The sequence below is a fragment of the Synchiropus splendidus genome, chromosome 4, assembly GCF_027744825.2.
Source record: "Synchiropus splendidus isolate RoL2022-P1 chromosome 4, RoL_Sspl_1.0, whole genome shotgun sequence".
NCBI classification, from domain to species: Eukaryota; Metazoa; Chordata; class Actinopteri; order Syngnathiformes; family Callionymidae; genus Synchiropus; species Synchiropus splendidus.
The window spans coordinates 6,777,488-6,799,097 of NC_071337.1; the positions used below are offsets into that span (position 1 = coordinate 6,777,488).

Here is a 21,610-nt window from a genome sequence, read left to right on the forward strand (position 1 = left end):
GGCGAGGAATAACTATATTTAAATCCTAGATTATTGAGAAAAGTTTTAGAGATGAGTGACATGAAGAACGGGATAAGTAAAAAACGATAAGCAATGTGGGATGGGAAGATGAAGAAGTGACGAAAAAGATTTAAAAAAGGGGGGAAACAATGTTTCTATAATTGATATATGTCAGACTTTTTTTGTTTTTTGGTATATTTATTTACCATGAAAATCACTATTGTATCCGTTGAAGTGGCTGTAGGTCGTGGAAATCAGAGGAAGAAGTTTCTCCCACTTCACCTGAAGAAGAGTCACCAGCAGATGCCACCAGGGTCTGTGGCCCTGTGTGAACTAGATGAATCGGATACTAAAATGAATGAAAAGAAAAGAACAAAAACGTTAACATTTGACTTCATATTCAGCATTTATTATGCGCCAAGCTCGGCTCATTTGTGATAAATCATTTCACGGAAATGACAGAGGTTTTTGGCACCAACATGGTACAATCTCCGGGTGAAAGAGCAAATAAATAAAGGCGATTAAATAGTGACGATCAAGGAATCCTCTCGGACAAGTCCTGAGCTGCAGGTCCGAACCCAAGTCGGGACCTGTCGCACGTGTGCAGAGGAGGTTTCAGTCAGTGCAGCCTGTAGCGAGCGAGCTAGCGAGCACGGCGGCCTTCATGAGCAGTTTGAACGGCTCCCAAAAGTCTTTGAAATGTTGCTGGAGTCCAGATGACGACAAAGTCCTGAAGGGCTCGGTGACCTTGAGTTTTCGTCCGTCTGGGTTCTCTTTTCCCGCCTCTCTGGCCTTGTGTCTCCTGATCAAGTCAGGTGGCCACGCACCGGTGGAGTCTGAAGACACGACTCTGTGAGTGAGGACAGGGGTGTGGGGGGTCTTAGGAGGCGCCGCTCTCGCCCTCCCGGGCTCTGGTCCTGTGGTGCTGTCTCCACTTCACAGCCACCCGCAGCGTCTGCAGCGGCAGCTGGCTCTTGCTGCTGCTCCACACCCTGCAGAAGACAGAAGAGACGGTGAACTTTGGCCTCTTGAGACATGGAGATTTCACTCTTTCACACCAGTCACTGAGTTCAGATGAAGCTTCTTAAAAATTCTGTCTGTGTGTTAGTGGTCTGTTAGCACAGCAGGTTCAGCACATCAATGTGGCGAAGCTGTGTGTTGTGTTTCAACTCACTCAAGTTTGCACTGCGGATGTTATGATAATGACAGCTGTAACTTTTTTTTTAAAAACTATTATCCCTGCAAACATGGCAGGAGCCACACTAAAGGCGCCATTACGGAGCTCAGCCATGCGAGCAATTCCTCACATGTGGTGTTATCTTTCAACCTCACTGCAGATCAGCGCAATTATCCAGATTCTTACCTTCTCATTGTCCTCGTGCCGGCTCCGAGCTCGTGTCTGCATGTGGGATCAAAACACTTGCGGTGGGTGGACTGGACCTCCTTGTGTGGGGATGCCTCCGACCTGTGGGCCGCAGAGATTCCACCTTGTTAGGACGCCTCTCTTGACTCAAGTGCGGCAGCTTGTTCTGAGGCTCACCTCCAGAGTTCTGCTCTGGAGATGGTGTTTTGCTAGTTACCTGGGTCGGAGGCAGAAGTTGGAGCAGGCGTCGTCGTCTCGGCGGAGGCACCGGCAGCGAGTCTGGGGTGAATCCTGAATGGCACGTCTGGTTCTCGGAGCGTTTCCCAAACCGTAGGACACCACTCGCCTGGACGGAGCTCGGATTAGAAACAAGCAAGCAGCACCCAACCTTGGCAGCTTGTGATGACTTACTCAGGTGTGTTGACCCAGATGATATCCAGGTGGCAAAAGTAAACACACTCTGTGTCCAGGAAGGTGGTGCAGGAGCAGCGCTTGGTGCGCACATGGGGCACCGACTCTGGTGGAGTCTCCGCTGTGGGAGCAGAGAGCACTAAAATACAGAAAAAAAACATTGTTATTTGACAATAAATTCCAGGGTACGGTCTCCAGAGCCAGGTATTTACCTGTAGAAAAGATTCCAGTGTGAGCGAGGGACACAAGAGAAATAAAAAAGTATAAATCCATCTCTCATGAAAACTGCAAAATATGAAAAGTAGTCCACAAGTATGATGCTGGGATTACGTTCCTGAGCAGGCGCAACTCTGGAGCTTCTGACAGAGCGAGCGCACATGTGAAAGACTTTATAGCAGCAAGTGCCTCTCCTCCTCCTCCTCCTCCTCTTCCTCCACCCTCTCGTCTAAACACACCGTGCGACTCGCCTCCTGCACACACACACACTGTCTTGTGTATTGGCGATAAGAAGCTGCCTCTGAAGTACCACTTTATAGACAGCAGATGGCAGCAGAGCAAGTGAGCCGCAGGTGACTTCCATGAGTTCCGACAAACGGAGGGGGAATAAAAGTAAGCAAAATATGATCGTATGGATGAGGGAGATCACGAGGAGGAGAGCTGCTCTTTCTACCGGTCGGAAATGAAAACAGAAAAAGGAAGTGATAAAAGAAAATATTAGTGAAAGTAATGTAGTGTACAGAGTTGCAGTAAAGGTTGTGTTGAAGTAATAACTGGGATGGTTTTATAAACACTGGTGATGTTGGAAGCAGTAGTAACTATTGCATTGTATTTAAGGTGTCTACAGTGACGGAAGGCAGAAGTGTAATTGGTGTTTATTACTGGTGTGTCAAATGAATTTCCACCTTTGAAATGAATAGAAATGCCATGACTCCATCTCAGGGGGCAGTGTTTCCTACATATAGAACAAAAACATATACAACTTGACACTGTCGCGTCCTTCTGACCAGTAAAACACAGGTTTGTAGGAGTAAATCAAGATGCACAAGCATGAATTCAGCGTGACATTCTGCAGCAGGCTTGTCATAACAGCGACGACGTCATCAGTTTAAGTACATGTAAATATTAAAACTAGAGGTGCGACTCATTTTAGGAAATGAATCAAAGTGGTAGTTTTTTTTTTATCCTTCTGACATGAATCTTTTTACGTTTGAATTTGATTTCATCTCTTTCATTTTGGATGTTTTGGTCACATTGCATAATGTGGTGCACCGAAAAATACATAAGTTTATAAGCAGTTAATCTGTGTTATTTTCATGGAGCCATGTGCAGGAGACTAGCGGTGTTGCCGTTGTATTCCTCCAGAGGTCGCTGTTGACCATGGAGTTGCTGCCAGGAGGCAGTGAGGCGAAACCTCGTAGAGCTGCTGCTGCAGTACCACATGAGGATCCAGTTGTTCCCCAGTTGTCTCAGTTATGGTGCTGTATTAAGGAAGAGTTGTTTGCTAAAAGTTCCCGTCCTCCAAGAAACTTCAAAAGTTATGTGTTTTGGGTGGCGATAGTGGCACAGGTAAAGTAGCAGTACCAGCAGTAGTTGGGGAATTAAACCAGCAGTAGCTATCTACATCTTGAGCATCTATCTATAGTGGAGATGTACTCAAGGTCATTGAGAGGGTGGATTAGATGGGGAAATAGAAGTACTTGTTATCCTGCAGTAGTAGCATTTGTCAGGGCCTCCAAGACATCTTTAGATTTGGAGTTGTGGAAACATAACTTTTTTTGTGGGAGGAAAAAAAATACATTGTTCAGTCGTGTGAGTCGTAGTAGAAGGAGACAAGTGATGATAAAGTCAAGTGGTGATGAATATTGAAAGTACCTGCAGTTTGGAAAGGAATACAACAAAAAGCAGGCCTTGTAGTTCATTATTTGCAACTACTGCAACAGGTGCCATAGTTTTACAATTAATGTGCATAGTACTTACTTCTGTTTTTTGTATTCAAAAGTACTTTGTGGGTGTGTAACACCTGTATTAACTGGTTTCTTGTTCTTGAGTAGTATTATACATGGACACAAGCAAAATATTCTAGGTTAACACTGTTGTCAGTCATAATGAGAACAGTACTGATACTTGTACTTCACTGTTCTGTCAGTCGAGCTGGTCATCTATGTATAAGCTAGGGTTGTCCCAGCTTCCCTGCTGAGCATGCAGCATGTCAACTTGTGTCTGCAGTCATGAAGTAACACATATACCTTTGATGCTTGTAAACAGGTTTTTACTGATACATTTAATAATATTGATACAGCAATGTGAAGCTACCATAATGCACAGACGTATGAACTCAGCGATCATAGTGGGCACTAGATGAATGGTAATAAATAGTTGAACACAACATCTGTACACAAAAACATTGCCCCATAATCCATAGAAATGTACATATACCAGCACGACATTTATGATTCCATAAATTTACGAATGACCTCTATCATAAAATCTTCTGTCACTGTTTTGCCTCTAGTTTTGGGAATAAACACGAGCGACTACAGTTGTAAGGAAGTATTTACAGTTTTGTAACGAGATATTCCATAAAGGCACAATTGTCTATACAACATGTACAAAAGAATGTTTGTGAGCTGACACAAAGGTAAAAATAAAATGATTGGTCATTATTATAATCTTTCAGAATTGCACATACAAGAATGAATGTCAGCATCTGTGCTTTGAAGGGGGGGGTGCGCGAAGGAGCGCCGCCCCCCGAAGTGTTTTCAGTCGTACAAAGTGACAAAAATTACAAAAAAATAAACAAAGAGCTTTTTTTTCCACGACAGTTCAGGTGGCAATCACCAGTCTGTCCTCATCGTCACTGGATGCCTCGTTGAAGTCTTCGTTCGCCTTCTGCCAGCCGACCCCTGCTGGTGGTCTGGTTGCTGTGGGGTCACTAGTTCCTTCAGCTGGAGAGTCTTTTCCACTTTCCACTTGAGGTTTTGGTGCTGTGTTTTGCTTTGGGGATTTTTCCCGCTTGTGCCTTTCCACAGTTTCTCTGGGCTCTGCATCGCTGCTCCCTTCAGGGCTTGACCTTCTGCCGGCAGTCAGTTCTGGAGGGCTGCTTATGACAGAGGAATCAGGAGGCGAAGCAGTCACACGGCTCGAGGAAGCCGTTTCTGTTTGGGGTGGTTGTGCTCCAAACGTGTCCGGGCTTCCTTGTCTGTCAGAGGCAACAGGTAGAGGGCTGAGTGTGGACAGGGGGCTCAGTGAGGGGATAAGTGCAGGAAGGGCGATGTTGACTATTTGCAAGCCTGGGACATGGGTCTGGGTGCTGTTGCTGCACTGGCTGGTGGGGTTTGCCGCTAAAACCTGAAGGCCCAGGGTAGCACCGAGGGTGAGCCCTTGTTGGGGTAAAAGCTGGGTAGACCCCACGCCAGTGTTCGTCAAACCCATGAGGTTCAACGTCTCAAGTCCCACTGACTGCACTGTGGAGCCTTGCAATCCAGCCACCTGACCCAGAGGGAAGCACGGCAGGACACTGCTGATGGGCTCCTGGACCACCAAGGGTTGGCTCTGCAATCCTTCTGGTTGGGGTGGCGTGATGGAGGGCGGCAATGGGGACGTGTTCCTGTGAATGACGCTCACCGCCGGGATTGTAAGTTGGACTGGGCCAGCTTGGATGGGCACAAAGGTTGAATACGCTGCCAGACCAGTGGGTACCAGTTGTATCCCACCAACAGGGACCATGCTGTAGGCGTTGTGAATTGGTTGCTGCGAGTGCCGGGGAAGGTGACTGAACAAGTGCGTCTGGGTCTCCGGTACTTGGGAGATGTTGTGAGATGGAAACTGGATGGCACTCTGAGAAGGAAAGGAGGAGGTCTGAGTGCTGCGGTCGACTGGCATTCCGGAGTCACTGGCTGGAACAGTCGGAGGTGCAGAGGAGGTGCCCTGTAAAGCCAAGGGAGAACGTTAAAGCATCTCTTTCTGTCGGCAAAGATTCCATCTGAAGAAGTTTAATATGTATTTAGTTGAATTTCAAAGGCTGATTCAAGAAGACGAATAACACTATTCACCTTCATTTCGCAGCATTCACGGGCGCATTGAGGAAGTGTCTCACATGCAGTATTTTCGGAGATAGGAAACATGGGAAGCAGGCTGCGATGAGCAGAGTGACACACAATGAGTATAGACAGGGCTCACCTGGCCAAGCTTGAAGCCTTTGCCTGGCACTGGGGGACTGGGGGGGACGTCAAAGTCGGGATAGTCGATGGACATCTGTCTGCAGGGTGACACCGGGCTCATCATGTGCACCGATTCTGTGTCTGAGGTGTAGGAGTCAGACGTGCCAGGGATGGGCGGAGGCGAGGTGGGGTGGGGAGCTGAGCTATAAAAGGGTCTGGGGATGGACATTTGCTTGCTCAGGGACACTGGGCTCATCATTGGGACAGACTCGGAGTCAGATGTGTGAAACTCAGGAGGCTGAGTCTGAGACAGCGCGAGAGAAACTGAGCTGATGGACATCTGGGCCAGCAGGGCACTCGGCGGGACTTCAGCGTCTTTGGAGGTGACGTGCTGAGGGCTGGCAGAGACAGACGGGTTAGTGGACAAGCCAGATTCTGCCTGGCTGTCTTCTTCCTCTTCTTCGTTGTCATCGTTCTCCTCATCGTCCGGACCCTCGGAATCATCCCCGTCTGAGTCCTGACGGTCAGCGCTGCTTACATGACTGCGGTCACCTGTAAAATGGATGACACATTAGCCATATTTAAGGCGCGTGGCTACGACTAACAGGAAATACTGTCTCCCCAGTGTGACCCAATTCCGCCCCAGGGACTGATTCACCTCACTGGGAAGCAGTCCAGGAAGAATTCTGACTGGATTCTTTAAGGCGGATTAACTGGCTTGTCTCATGGGACGGGGCAGTGGTGAGGATAAACCCTGTTACCCTTCCTCTAAAGGAGACATCCTTCCAAAAGCTCACTTTTCCAGTCCCTTTTAGCACCAACAGGGTTCATCTAGGTATACACGGTCACGAGTGAGTGTGAGTGCATCCCAACTGCCCTGTTCTCAGAGTAAGATCAAGGATGAGCAGGACTCCCACTTCTCCACCAGGACTAGTCGAAAAGTGTGTCCTCTCCATGTCGCAAGGCACAACTTTCTTGGAAGAAAAAACATATTATTTTATCATGGGATGTGTTTCATGCGGATGGCAGTTAGAAGTCAACAAAGGATTCTGACTGCTTGAGTCAGGAAGTGATGCAGGCAGCACATGACACATGGTTTGCACTAAAAAAAGCCTCACCAACTGAACATTCGTGATCAGCACCACACATTGTGGAAACCTCCCAGCAGTTTTACCCCCCAAGACTCCATCCTCGACGCAGCAGAGGAGGGAAAACAAATATGGCCGTAGAGACCAGCGCTGCGCTTTTAAGCTGCTCCATTCTGGTTGTTTTTGTTTTTTCTAATTTTAGATGCAGCAATTTCCTCTTTCTTAACGCGGTGCATACCACCCACGTGCGCTCTGAGTTAACACAGGAAGAAGCTGCATTTAGAATTTCTAATTAGACCTTCGCAGCGCTATCGATTAACAGCAACGGAGCCAAAGTGAATCCTTGTTGGCATCACACACCATTGTCAGGGCACTTGTTATTCCACTGGAAATGTGTTTAGAGGACAATATACCTGAGTCTTCAGCCTCCTGATCTTCAATGAGTCCTGCTGGCACCCCCATCTCCAAGCACTTCTTACTGTGAGCCTTAGACTTCATATGCTTGGTCAGATTTCCTGTAAGATTCAGCAATGCGCAGCTTTTAGATCAGACAATTATCTCTGGGTTTACTGCATGTAAAGGCACAGTAACTGATGAAGACATTTTTAAAGGAACGTGGGTTGCTGTGACACCGAGTGCTGTTCTGCAGTGTCGCGTGGGAAGTCAAGTTCTATAAAGACTGGTGAATCATGATATCTTGGTTCAACGGATGGTGTAACCTCCTTTTTGAATTTCAGAGTTGCAACAAAAATAAGGGCTTTGAACATTGTGTCCTTTTCAGACGCCGTAGAAAGACAGCTTTGCCAGGTCAGCAGTGGTCAGTAGCCCTCAGTGGAAGCAGATCAAAATCAGGAGATGTCATTTTCTTGTTGTAGAAAGGCTTCACAGCATTACGCTCACCTTTTGTCTTGAAGGAGAAGTTGCAGTGGACACAGTGGTACGGCCGTACATCCGAGTGGGTGCGAATATGTTTGCGCAGCATGCTCGGCTTCTTGCAGCGAATCCCACACTCCTCGCAGATGTATTTACCACGGCCCCGACCTCGTACGTAGACGTATTCTTCATTGGATTTGTATCTAGCGGGGGAGAACATACGCCAGTTAAACAGGGCTTTTTCTTAAAAAACAGGAGTTTTGTCGAAGCCAATAGCTCAGTCTTACCCGCCATCGAATATTTTGACCCGTCTTGGTTCTTGCTTGGAGGAGCTGCTGTCCTTCTCAGACTCGTTGCTGGTCTGAGTTTCAGGTTGGACTTTACTTCTGCTCTCTGCTGATACAGGTCTTTTGGTCACTGGCACCTAGAATTATTGAATCAATGAAGACACCTCATACAAAACGACACAATGTTGTATAAATACAGTGGGAACTTGCAGCTTCAACTCCCTAAAAGTTGAACTGAAGAAAAACTGCTCCTAATCTTCAATAACTTCTTTACTTGAAAGTGGAAATTAAGACTTACTTGGGTGAGCCAGTAGTGTTTCAACAGTATTTGATATTAGCGCACTTTCCAAAGCCGATGAGGAATTGTCATTGTCAAATTTACCTTCTTACAAAATGTTGTTTTTCATTACTCCGCTAAGAACAGATTAATTAACTTATTATTTCTTGTTGAGAAAATGGTTTTGAAACAGAACAGATTCAAGGTCCCACTGTCACAGGTCGCATGCTTACCCTTGGCATGACGTCTTTTAGTTTGCCTGAGTACGACACGATATCCGATTTTCCCGACGTCCTTATGGCTGAGGTGTAATGTATTTTTTTGGAGCTTTGCTTCGAGTCAAACAGAGCCATGACGACCTTGGTGGGCAAGCCAAGTGGGTTTGGGTTGTTTGGGCTTACTGCCCAGGAAGCATACGCGGAGGTCTTTAGATCCGTCTGGGGCACGTGGATGGGCTTCCTCTTCATCAAGAAGCACCATGTGTAAGTGGTGGTGGTCTTCAAGCTGGGGAAAGACAGGCGATGACTGTCTTTGGTGTTGACCACAGAAACGGACGCCGTCAGTTTTACTTGCCCACTCTGGAAACTGGAGGGCCTAATAGGGGATTTGCTTGGAGTCCATCTTTGCTCGTCCGATTTTTCGAGAGGTTTAAGATGAGTTGCAGGATTCGCATTGTTCTGCTCGCTTGGTGTGTTCAAGATCTCAGGGATGACGATGCTTGTGTTTTTCTCCACCCGAGTACAGTCAGGTGACATTGGTTTGACATCATCTGTAGCCTCCGAGTCCTTCTCTTGGTCCCCTGTAACTTGTGGCAGTGGGGGGGCGTCAGATTCAATGGGGCTGTCGACTGGCTCTGTGGTGCAGACCTGTCTAACAAGTGTTAGTTTCCTCTGGCGAGTCACCTCTGCCATCTTGGAGTGCAGATAACTGACCGACCTGCCATCTGTCAGACAGGCTACCCCGTGTTCATCCTTGGCACGTTTCTGGTGCTTTTCCATGTAAATGTCCAAGCTGTTGGCGGGTGACAACATTCTTTTGCTGGAGGCGGTGGGTTCTTGCTGGGGACAAAGATTTACAGACGCCATTTTGGGTGTGCAAGTTGTAGACTCAAGACTAGATGCTCCCTCTGTGGAATTGTTCTGACTGCCAAGTGTGTGATTATCATCTTCTCCACCCTGAGAGGGAGAGAGACTGTTCTTGTATGAGATCGCAGGAGCCGACTGCATTTGTTCATGGGTTATAAGTATTTGTGGCAGTGTTTTAACACCGGATTGTGACTGATCAAATTGATCCCTCTGCATTTCGCTTGGGAAAACGATTTTTGTCTCAGGCGCCAATTGATTTGGATGCGCATTGTATACATTCTTGTGTCTGTCTGAGGACTTTGAAACACTCAGAACTGGATTGGCAATTGGGATGGTTAAGATTGGCATGGTCAGCTGAGTTCCATGTGAAAAGGTAAATGTTTGGCTTGCTCTCAAAGCAGGGCACTGGAGTTGGTATTTGGGCACTAAAGATTTGCTTTCTTGCGGGTCTGTTTGCTTGCTTTGTACATTTTCTCGGCAAACAAATATCTGGTTCAATGGTTGTACCTTCTGGCTTATTTGAACTCTGGAGGTCTGATGCCAAGGGTGCGGAAGTCCGTGAATTTGAGGCTGTTGAGTTGGGCTCCCCAAATTGATGCTCTGCACCATTTTTTCATTCTTCTGTAAGGGCAGTTCTCCAGACTGTAGGACGAAAGGCTGGGCTACAGTCCGCCTGTTGGCAATGTGAATTTGTTGGGATCTGTACTGGTTGAAGGAACTAATATTTGTGAACGAGGTCTTATCGTGGGGTAGGACCGGTTTCTGAATCGACTGCTGACTCTCTGGGCCGATCTTCAAAGACATTTGTCGGACCAATGGGCCGCGCCGCCTTTCAATTAAGGGAACTTGGTTTACTTGTCCACTTTTTGCCTGCGGAACAGGTGACGGAGATCTTCTGGGTGAGACATTTCCACAGTCAAAGGACTTGCTCCGGTAGTCACATGAAATTTCCACCGACGGTTGGGTGCAAGTGATCTGTTCAGATGCAGCACGCCTCATTATTCCTGGCACACCCAGGGTGTTGAAGGCTGTTGGCTGCCCCTGAGGCTCAGCCGTTTTGCTGACACACTCCACTCTTAGAGGACTTTCAGATCTGGATGGCTCATCTCTGTCAAAAGACGCAGAGATGCTAGAACAGCGTGAGAGACTACTGTCTCGACTGAGGCTACGAGAAAGACTCGACTCAAAGCTGGAATCCCCAGAGGAGTGGTCCATTTGTGCCAGACGGATTCTTTTCTTTTTAGGAGGAAGTTTCTCTGTTGGTAACTTTGACAAACTCTCGCTTCTTTGAGGCCAGTTAAACTGATCCACAGGTTTTTCTGTTGACTCAGATGTCTGTGTTTCATGCTCCCTATCCGAATCTTCTGTGACCAAAATCTCAGGCACCTGGATGTTGTTTTGACGCACGAGACGGGATTGGTGTACGGGAGTTGTGTGCTCACCGGCTGTTACTGGCGAGTTCTCCTCAACGCTTTGCCCCATTCGTTCCCTTCCATAGTTTGTACTTTTTGGATTTGAGATGTTTTCTGGGTAGCTATCAGAAACTGTGTTCTCCCCTTTAGGCTTGTTCAGGAGCTCCTTTTCCTTGATCTCAATGGAAGAAACTCTTTCAATAGTTTCTGTCTCGAAAGAACTTGGCCGACTTAAAGAATTAGTGTGTCTGATGACTGAAGTACCACTGCCCTGTCGTTGCATTTCCCCTTTAGGTGAGCTGCTGATTTGAGTCTCTCGTATTGGTGACAGTCTGGATTCTGTACTGCTTGAGCCTCTTGACAGGAGCTGAATTTGAGGCTGTTTAAGCGGGTTGTTCTTATGCTGGTCGACAATAACCGCATGCTGAGGCATTGCCGGATTGGTCAGTGAGGTCTGCAGTTGACATGAATCAAAACTAACTGAACACGGTGGTTTCGTTTCAGTCGGAGACTGATCATCCTCATCTCCAACACTTTTCATTTTCCTCCTTTTCCTTATCGATGTCTGTTGCTCCAGTGTTCCTGATCCCGATCTAGAAATCAGCTGTTGTTGTACAGTAACCTGAAAGACATCCTGATCTGTTTCTTTCACAACATTGGGCTTGTTCTTTGGCCCGTGAAGCTCTGAACAATAGAATTTTTTGTGCGTTTCAAAATTCTCCAATTTCCTGTACCTGTTCCGACAAGTTTCACATTCATACATAGTACCTTTGTTCTGCAGTGGCTTCCTCTGCCTTTCCTGGCCAAACTCGAAAGATCGGCTCCGCTGCATGATCTCTGTAGAATTACTGTAAACATGGTAACCGTCTTCCATGGAACGTACAGAGGGAAGCATGTGTCCCTCGCCCGTGGAAAAGTCCTCCACAACGGCAGATTGTCTGACCAAGGTGCGTGAATGTATTGCTGGATTTGGGGTGGTGGGAGCGGATGAAAAAACATCATCATTCAACGAACTTATTTTCTCATCAAATGAGTGACAGATTCGCAAAGGATGTGGAAGATGGGCGATGCTGAGTGGAAGAGCGGAATTTCCTGGCGTGGTTGGCATCGAGTTACTTCTTGTAATTGGCAAACAGTCCATCGGGGGATATTGAGATGGAACAGATAAAAGGAACACGGGCTTCGATTTATCTGTTGGAGTGAAGGGGGACTTTGGGATGTCTGAGCTGGAGCTGGACCTCCTTCCCATTGGCTTCAGATCAAACTGAAAAGAGTCTTTAAATATGTATGATTTTGGTGAATCAATGCTACCTCTTCTGGAAAGTGATGTTCGTCTCGGTTTTACACTATCAAGCTGCTTGTTGTCAACTACTGCTTCATTGTCCGATATTAGCTTCGAGATTCGCTCTTCCAGGGACAGCGCTTTTGCTTCCAATGGGGGGCGCATCTGCCCTTCAGTAGCTTGCGTCTTCCTCTCAGTTGTTACATGCATGACTGTAGCCACAACAGGAGAGACGTTGACGAGTCCATTCTTTGTTATGTCAGTTTCTCCTGGCGGCGTTATCTTGACAAATGGACTTGGCGGACTCATGGCCTGATCTGCACTTTCAGAGCGAGAGAAGTAGCCTGAATCGGTACTTCCCAAACTGCGTGGACTTAACAAACACTTTGCTTGTTGCTGTTGCGAAAAATCAGTTGCTTGTTGCCTCTGAAGCTGACCGTGGCCCCCGAGCAGGGGGGACTTGCACTGTTGGTCTTCATCTTCACTTACAGTTTCTAGCGCAGGATTTGTACCTTCCACTTCCTTCAGAGATGACAGGACTGTTATGTTTGTTCGTAGATTGGCCACCTGAAACTCTCGTTGCCGTTGGGCCGCTGTCTGCTCAGGGGCTGACCCCGTTACCCTTGGGCTGTCTGCCCTGAGAGGTGAGACATTAACTGGATAGACAACAACTTTTGGAAGTGCAGCGGTCACTTTGGGTTCATGAGCACGCTGGACGAGTGCTGGTTTCATTGACTCCAATGAAGAGTCTACTTCCACTTGTGTGGTGGCAGCACACTGTAAGCTCTTCTCAGACAAAGTTGCAACACTTCCCTGAGAGGATTCAGGGTCATGTTCCACAGTGCTCCCATCCTCGTCGCTGTCGCCACTATCTTCCGCCTCAGAATGCGTCCCGACAGCTTTATCTGATTCCTGTGAAAGTGATCCTCCACCTGATTCGGAGCGTGCAATCAGACCCAGTTTTATAGCGTGGGCGTGTGATTTCTTGTGCTTGTACAAGTTGCTTTTGGTTTTGAAAGAGAAGCCACAAGTGACACAAGGGTATGGCCTTTCACCTGTGTGAGACCTGATGTGCTTGAGCAGCACACTCGGTTTTGCACACGCTCGACTGCAGTACTCGCAGACATACTTTCCTTGCTTCTTCGGCTTTTGGTCCTTGGAGACCTGGTCGACACCAATGTTCATCACGGTTGCCACCTGAACCTGGTTGGTGCCAGGCGTCACTGGAACTTGAATGGTGCTGGGAACGCTGGCTGAGATGGACTGGCATGTCTGCACCACCGGGGGTTGGCTTTGCGGTAGAATCTTAGAGCTTGGGGGAATGGGCGTGTGAGTGATCGTGGCTGGTCCAGCATTAATGCTCATGTGCAATCTTGGTTGTTCTGGATTTGAGACTACAGGCATGAAGTGTTGGGGAATGGGTGGGGGCTGGAGTGGGCCGCCCTGTAAGGGTGCCTGCACATTCGACTGAAGTGGTGGTGCAATGCCAATGAAGTTGCCTTGTTTGTCGATGTAGTACGTCTGCATGTGTGGAGTCTGCAGACCCACATTCAGCGCCGACATATTTGTGACCCCACCACTGGGTTGAGCTGCAAACGAGTAAGGTTTACCAATGGTCGTGAGCTGCTTTTTCCTCTCAGCCAGAATACTCAAATCAGACTCCATGGCCCGCAGTAAGACATCGAGCGGGGCACTCGCTTGCGGAAGATCCCCTTCGGGGCGTTCGCTCTCACTGGTGGCTGTATGAGAAACGCTTAGTGAAGTTGCAGCACTCTCATAAAGGTTTGCTGGACTTGAGGGCACATCCTCTTGCTTCACCCTGTCCCGCTCAGCAGAAGAATCACCTTCATCAGGTGTTGGAGCGACGGGGTGGACATGTTGTGGATCGACCTTTGCACCGCTTGAGGGCGAGTTTTGGGAAGGACTGCTGGTAGAGCAAGAAGGGATGGTTTCTTTAGATGTCACATGGTGCGTATCCTCAGGGGGCTTCTGCTTCAGAGGTTTCTTCACCGGAGATTTTGGAATTTTCTTTAACTGGTTCTCCCCAACAACCTTTTTCCTCTTCAGGCCTTTAACGCTCTCCGCATTTCTTCTGCTGTCAGTGATCCCTTTGGACGGAGAGATGGAAACACGGCAATGAGCAACAGATGCAACAAGAGGACAAATCTAAACACTTGGTAGACCCGGCTTGTAATTGACTTTATGAATGATCTAAACCTTGTTTGTTTGTTGCCCCATGTGTGGCTGATTTGACCCAGCAAGGATGCGTTGCGTAATGAAACTAGTGCCCCGTCACTGATTCCTGGCTTGTGTAGGTATTTCCCAGTATGAGGTCAGGGTTCCCTCAGGGCAGCAGCGTAATTAGATTAAGGAACGCCTTGTCTTTACATAACTTAATCCTTTTCTCCACAAACATGCGAGCTCCGAGAGCTGCGCAGAACAACCGGGCTCTTCTTAGTTTGTATTAGCTGCTGTTTGGTACGGCACACATCATCATAAATACAATCTTTGTGGCTCTATCCCGCTATTGCAGACCTTGGCAAAGTGTGGCCCTGGGGCCATATGTGGCCCTGCATTTTGGTGGCCCTTTTCTGTAACTGATATGTTGTTGTTTGTTCTGTCTCTTTTAGTCACCACCACCACCAATTCAGCAGTAAATATAGCATGCTCTAGTTTAAAGACTAAAAATGTCTTCTTTTCATTGGCCATATTTGTGTTTTTCATGTTCCTCAAAATACATCAAAAGAACATTGAAAATATATATTGACATATTATTACAAGAATTTATATTCAAATGTGTATAAAATGTAATATTTCAATAGGTTTCATGGCATATTTACACTTAATATCCTTACTTACATTTGATTGTTTTAGGTTCATTTTGTCCTTTTGGTATATTTTGGATATTTTTCCATCATGTTTTGTGGTGATTGCAGTCTTTCTTTTGATGATGGCCCCTCACAATAGTTGCAGTTTCTAATGTGGCTCTTTAGGAAATTTAATTTCCCACCTCTGCACTATTGCCAGAACTGAATACACACACACAGAGTAGAAGTACAATTCAGCCCAACAAAATTAACTATTGAAATAAACACTTAGAATTTATTGGGTTGGAAGTCTGGGCTCTTCTCTAGGAAAACTGCAAGGACAGACATTCTGAAAATCTGTAGCTATAGAGATATGTACTCAAATTCTATAGTTAAGAACACAAGCTTTTCAGGGGAAAAAAGTTGTGCTTCAATGTCAACAAAAAAAAACAGAAGAAAATTCGGTCACATAAACACAAATAATTCCTGCAACACAAAATGTCCATACAAATCATAAAGAACAATTTTCATACAGAAAAAAAATGTGTTTGATTTGTAGGGACAAAGACCTTGACTGAGCAGGACCCCATGAAGGGAATGTATGAAAAGTTCAGGTTTCTGTTGACTTTACGAAACACAGAGCTGTAAGCTCATTCTTGTGCGCTGACCTCATGTACTGCGAGAGGGCGACTTGGATATTCTCGCTTGTGTCCTTACAGTCTCCTCTCAATCTGATTAACAGTGGCTGATTCCATTAAAGCATGCGCGGCCTGCAAATAAACACAGCTTCCTTTTTAAAGGTTAATGTCGTCATGTTAAGTCCAGTTGATTCGGCCAGACCACCTTCGCCGATGCACTTGTGTAACTTATTCTTTAATATACTCTACAGTACGTCAAAGAAGGGCCTGAGGAGGCGAAAAGGCTGGTCACCGTCTTACCTTTCTGTGAGCTCTTGGGGTCCTTAAGCTCCTTCTGTGCTTCTTCGATTTTATCTGCAACACAAAAGCAGAAAGCCTTTTCAGATCCAAGTCCAGGGGTGAAAATGTGAGCCGAGACACCAGAGCGAGGGCTTTGCAGAGTGGAACTCATGATACTGGGGATGCTGCCCACACGGCTGCAGCAGGACCTTTCAAATGAAAAACAGACTTTCTTCCAAAGCTCAGAGAGAGCGCGCGATTCCACTGTGGAAACTACTGTCATCATGAGGCAGGCGATGCTGCGCGCGAACACACCCTCTTATGTGCAGGGCCGAGCGCTTGCTACATCAGGTGTGCAGTCGGCCCCTTCCACTTGTTTAGGCGCCCCCTTTTCTCTGACCTTTAATTCCGGCTACTGCGCCCTCTCCAAAGAGAGAGAGAGTCAAAACCATTTCAATTCCCAGTGCCGCCGTTGTAAATGATTATAGATGCCAAAGACTCCAACAAATCAAAGTTATGCAACGCTGAGTATACTCAGAGGACGCCTAAACACCAGCGGTTCAAGCAGGAGGTCAGTGGATTATGCTCTAGTGCGTTGCCGTGGTCACACCCTCCACCGTCTCCCTCTGCTTCTCCCTATATCCCAGGCATTACATAAGATCTCTCCTACCTCCCCCCAACACACACGAGCTGCCATGAAGCAAAACAAAGGTGCCCTGCCTGCAGAAACAGCCAGGGAAACACACAAGTTTCCATCCTTGAAATGAAGGACGCGGGAGACGCTCCGCATCTGCAGGGATATTCCGGCAACTCCCCCCCCCGGGTACTGAGAAGATATCAGTTTTCTAACAATGAGATTGCCGTGAAATGACTCCTGATAGTCGAAATCCTGCCGCATCCCTCAGTCATCGTTGCCATAGTGAGCGGCTCACAGCTGCCCGAGGAAGAACGACTGTTATTGTAAAGCAATTAGGGATAATGTGTACTTATTTTTGTGGTCAGAGGCTTGTGGGGTAGATTCTTGTGGGCAAATGTCTCATTGTTTGCTCAGCTTGACGGCTATATGTCTTGTGTTTTACCACTGAGGAGCGGCGATTACTGCCCAAGAAAAATCACATTAGCGGCGGTGTACGTCCGAGGCTCAACTGTTATGGATTGGATTGTTCTCCTTACGTAACAGACCACAAACAAGACCCCTGTGCGGAATGACATCGGTGAAGTGGAGCTCTGAAGCGTGGAAAGAAATCAGGAAACCTAAGCCTCGATGACTGGAAACAGACTCGGCAGCCTTCCTCTCATCCCTCACCCTTAATAAGGACAAAGTATTCCGTCAACTCCGCCAAAGTTATTAAGACAACAGGGAACAATTATGAGGTTGTTCAAAGTTCCCTCATCATGGCTGAAGGGATTTCTGTCTCGGAGACGTGCGCAGAAATGTCTGCGCATTTTGTGATTGAGGTCCCCGGAGGGCAATAATGGCAGACTAATTGATGTTGCCTTCAACAATGCTAGAGCCGGAAAAAAAAGTGTGGAAAGTTCAACGGCTTCTAACCGAGGACTGTTCTGAGATGGAGACTGTAGTGAGTGACCGTCGGGAAAACAGGGAAGAGGCTGACGTGCGAATGAGAAAACACGCTGCCGATGTTTTATTTCCCCTAAGAGTGAAATACCCAACTTGATATTTGCTCTGCCACTTTCTAAGACATTTCGGCTGCACGTCCTGATCAGGGACTTCCTCCAACTCCATCTCTGGACACAGCTTGTATGTGGTGTGGAAATCTCACCGCTGGACAGAGAAGACAAGTCAGGACTGTTATCAATTTATCCCTCAGTAAATGAGAAGATCAACTCCTGATGACTCCTTCTGCATGTTCTCACAGCTGCACTACAGCTGAGCAAGGACTTGCGGGGCCACATGTGGCCCCTCTTTATTTCGCCTGCATGACTCCCGAGAGCACAATAATAATAATAATAATAATCACATTAGCATCACATTTGTTGATTAAAAATAAACATCACTTTTGAAAAATAATTTAACCACTACTTTTTGAAAATGGTTCGTCACTTTTATTCACAAAAAACGCCTCAAGAAATCATTAGAGATGAAGCCCCTTTGGTTCATCATAGTTCTGCAGGCTTTTAGCTAGCAGGGCGTCTGGGCGTCTGCAAAACATGAAAAAATGGACGCCCAATTCGCGACCGTAGCTTGGCCACCATGGTATATGGCGGCATCTGGCGGCTAAGCTACGGTCCAGAATCGAGCGTCCATTTTTTCATGTTTTGCAGATGCCCAGACGCCCTCCTAGCTAAAAGCCTGTTCTCCACAATATTTTGTTTTATTTTATTTTAAATGTTCATGTGAAGTACATGTCTTGAATCTTGCATTAAAATGCAGAGCAGTGGACTCAGGCCAGTCCATGTTTTGCAGTTGCCTCCTGGGTAAATCCCCCGTCTGGCACTGATGCTGGGCTAAATCAGCGCTGGTATTCCAAGCTCCTTCATTTCAAAAGGCTATTCTCCAGCAGGCAGCCGCTCTTCCTTCAGGCATCCGAGATATTTGTTTGGTTCTCCAGCGCCGCTTGTTTTAGGAAAACAGCATCTGCGAGGTGTCATCAGTATGCGCAACGCTACATCAGTTCACCAGCAACGGCCCAGAACAAAGCCGGGACCAGGCACAAGGACTCTCACCAGCAGCGGTGACGCAACCACACTGGAATGTTTTCCCTCGAAGATGATCAACTAGCCCAAATAAAGCGTAGGATTTCTGAGGAAAAGGAAATCACAGGAGAAGCACAGGCGGGAGCACAAGGATTTAGGGTGTCTTCACATGCGTTGAGATTCACAGAAACGACAGAGCAGACACCAAGAGCAGAGGAAAAGCTCGGGCAGGCGAGCGATGACGAGATGCTGGTCGGCAGCTGCCCTCTTCCTCTCAGTCAGGGAGAGATGATCTTATGTAACTGCAGCTCCACCAGCCTGCGCTACACACCCGCTGTGTGCAAACATACACAGAGTTAACACACCCGACGAGGAAAGAAACAACTGCACACTGGGCCATTTGCTGAGCAAACACGAGGAGGGAGGACATGGAAACACATGATTGAAACAGAGGCAGCGTTTCGGTCCTAAACTGAGTCACTTTGACGGAGGAGGCGCTCAGAAATAAACAAGCCGCAGAGCAGGCCGTCATGAAGAAGGGAGGCCACCTTTAGAGGAAGTGAGCTGATGTGAACTTCCTGTGGTCAAGGGGACGGAGCGGTTTATCGCCGCCTCAGCAGCTGACCGTGCAGCCATATGTGTTGCTGTCAGCATCTGACACACTCCTTATCAGCGCAGACGAACCCTCACACAGACACGGCCTCGGGGGGGGGGGGACCAGTCTGAGAGCAGGAAGCGCAGATGGGATCAGTGAGGAGGAATCCCCGTCCCACCCTGACCCACTTGGCCTGCAGAGGAGTGGATTCCTGACAACTTAGTTTAGATGTTCAGTAGCTCTCTCCTCCGCTGACACATGTGGGATGGAACCATTGACCCTACAGGTCATCTGAGCTATATATATATAGCTATATATATATATCATACATACATTTAAACAACACAATAGTATTTATTTTGCATCAGTTTGACAACAGCACAATAAATCATGGTGGTTGCTAAATTCAAGTTTTTATATCACCTTATTTAAACTAAAGCTCTTTTAATGTCTTGAAAATATTTGTATGAGAATTTCAATTTTATCAGAATTTCAAGTACATTCAGATGAGTGGAAACCCTGGCCATTGTGTAGCGAAAAACATCCCTCAACAAGCAAACAGAAGCTTTTGTTTGCTTTTGGTCAGGGATTCCTCCATGTTTGTTGTTGTTGTTCTCATCCTAGCTGCCACGTGTCTTGTGTCAAAAAAATGAAAGTCTTGTTTAAAAAGTCTGTGTGTGTGTGTGTGTGTGTGTGTGTGTGTATATATGCCTCTGTCTGCCCATCAACCTGCTAATACTACTAATAATGCTACGTAAGCTATCATCATATATTGACACGTACCGTTATAACATGTCGTTTATGTTCTCAACTAGAGAACAACATAAACAACGTGTAAACGTTCTTTAAAAAAAAAAAAAAAAATAATATATATATATACACAAACTTTTTAAACCAGAAAACAATGTAGGAGTTAAATACATTTGTATTAATTGTGCGTATTATTATTGACTCCATTTCCCCCCAATATGCTGCAGTCGATAGTGATGAAATATTGATGACACTTTCTCGCGCTCTCTCCCGCGCGGACTGAGACAGCGGTGCGTCGCAGCATCTGTTCGCTTCTGTACCCCCGCAGGAAACTGTAGGTGGAAGAAGCAGCAGACTGGAGGCCGCAGATCATTGGGACTTGCGTGGGCACGGTGGTGAAAAATTTATTTAACGAGAAACGGTGGAGAGAGGCGCGTGTGCACATGGACGCGCCACACCTTGGAATGAACTGCAGAAATCTCAATAAAAGCCTACGTAGATTTCTGCAGTTCATTCCATTAGTTTAACCTTTCATGTAACGTGCTGCATGAGCAGGAACATTTCAGCCTCAGGTATGAGAGCCCAGCACAGCTTTACTGTGTTCCCTTTCTGTTGCTTAGTCCTGTGACCGGCTCTCCAGTACCGGGCCTGGCACCGTTGTCTCTCAGCTGCCCGGGTGCATTGCTCTCTGACCGGTCAACCCACTGGCTTTTACCAGGCCACTGGGCAAGTGTGAGAGTCTAACACAGCTGACAGTCCAGAGATGCAATGTGGATCAGATGATCTACACTTCAGGTTCTTGAGTGCGAGCATTGCACGAAAAAGCCAGATTCTGAAAGCAATTTCAACAAGTTCTAAAACCAAATATAAACCAAATTCTTTGGGTGAGATTCTATTTGTGTCCAGTTCCTCGGCATTTTTTAGAGCACCAACTTTCATAGCAAGACACTAGCCTGTCTCTGAACTGCGCTCATCTGTCAGTACTTTACAGTTGCCGGTGCGTAAGGTGCATCATGTTGCAGGAATTCCCCTGGCTGCGTTTTAGCGGCGCTGTCAGTAAATAGTCCTGACCATTGGCCTTCACTGCAACAGTTTCGTGTGGCAATAAAGGCTTGTTTGTCTTCGCTAAACTAGTTTCACAAGTCTGAGGGACACAATGTTCACTTCCAAGTCTGGACTCGAAGCTGGGTGACTTCATGTGCAGATTAAAAAAAAAAAAAAAAAAAAAACTGAACGAGTGCTTGCATAGCTGCGTCAAAACAAAATTTCCAGCCAATCAGCTGCGCCGACTCTGCGTTACGGGGCGTTGCCAGTGGTTTCCGCACAATAATGTGACGAGGAGGGGAATTCCTGTAAGGCCCAGAAAGTGGGTAGAGGAGGGAGGGGGGGCTGTGTGAGCAGAGCAGGCAGGGTGACGTCATTTAAACCGGCTTTGGCACCTCCAGGGGATCCTGTTCTTGGCCTTCCTCCTCCTTTCTCCAGAGGAAGAGGAGGAGGGATCTCATGTCGATTGCCAAACGCCGGTTGCCCAACAGATTACTCACCAGCTGAGAACTCTGAGGTGTTTACCCGACCCTTAACTCTCATCTAATCGCTTTCTTTTCTTCCTCCCTTTTTGTCACAGATACTATCTTGCTGCGTGTCC

General features: G+C 46.9%; 2 protein-coding genes and 1 long non-coding RNA gene across 8 annotated transcripts in view; 1 reads left to right on the forward strand and 2 right to left on the reverse strand.

The window, feature by feature from the left end:
* Positions 1 to 21,610, forward strand: part of LOC128756847 (uncharacterized) — a 110,594-nt gene that overhangs the window by 42,194 nt on the left and 46,790 nt on the right. The window lies entirely within an intron of this gene.
* Positions 241 to 2,170, reverse strand: edn1 (endothelin 1). The gene is made up of 5 exons (XM_053861596.1): positions 1,987 to 2,170; positions 1,775 to 1,913; positions 1,581 to 1,709; positions 1,364 to 1,465; positions 241 to 992 (listed from the first exon to the last, which is right to left on the reverse strand). Exons 1-5 carry the CDS (start codon positions 2,045 to 2,047, stop codon positions 881 to 883), a joined length of 543 nt encoding a protein of 180 aa, XP_053717571.1. The 5' UTR covers positions 2,048 to 2,170; the 3' UTR covers positions 241 to 880.
* hivep1 (HIVEP zinc finger 1) overlaps positions 4,008 to 21,610 on the reverse strand; it is a 44,396-nt gene continuing 26,793 nt past the window's right edge. For 3 of the 4 annotated variants that reach the window (XM_053861594.1, XM_053861591.1, XM_053861592.1), the window contains exons 3-9: positions 15,984 to 16,037; positions 8,693 to 14,346; positions 8,183 to 8,319; positions 7,923 to 8,098; positions 7,436 to 7,537; positions 5,954 to 6,486; positions 4,008 to 5,701 (exon numbers count right to left, since the gene is read on the reverse strand). In XM_053861594.1, the coding sequence (XP_053717569.1) occupies positions 4,598 to 5,701; positions 5,954 to 6,486; positions 7,436 to 7,537; positions 7,923 to 8,098; positions 8,183 to 8,319; positions 8,693 to 14,346; positions 15,984 to 16,037 (7,760 nt within the window). In that variant the 3' untranslated portion in view covers positions 4,008 to 4,597. Of the gene's footprint in view, positions 5,702 to 5,826; positions 6,487 to 7,435; positions 7,538 to 7,922; positions 8,099 to 8,182; positions 8,320 to 8,692; positions 14,347 to 15,983; positions 16,038 to 21,610 lie in introns of all 4 variants that reach the window. The other variant, XM_053861595.1, reaches the window with a different exon arrangement.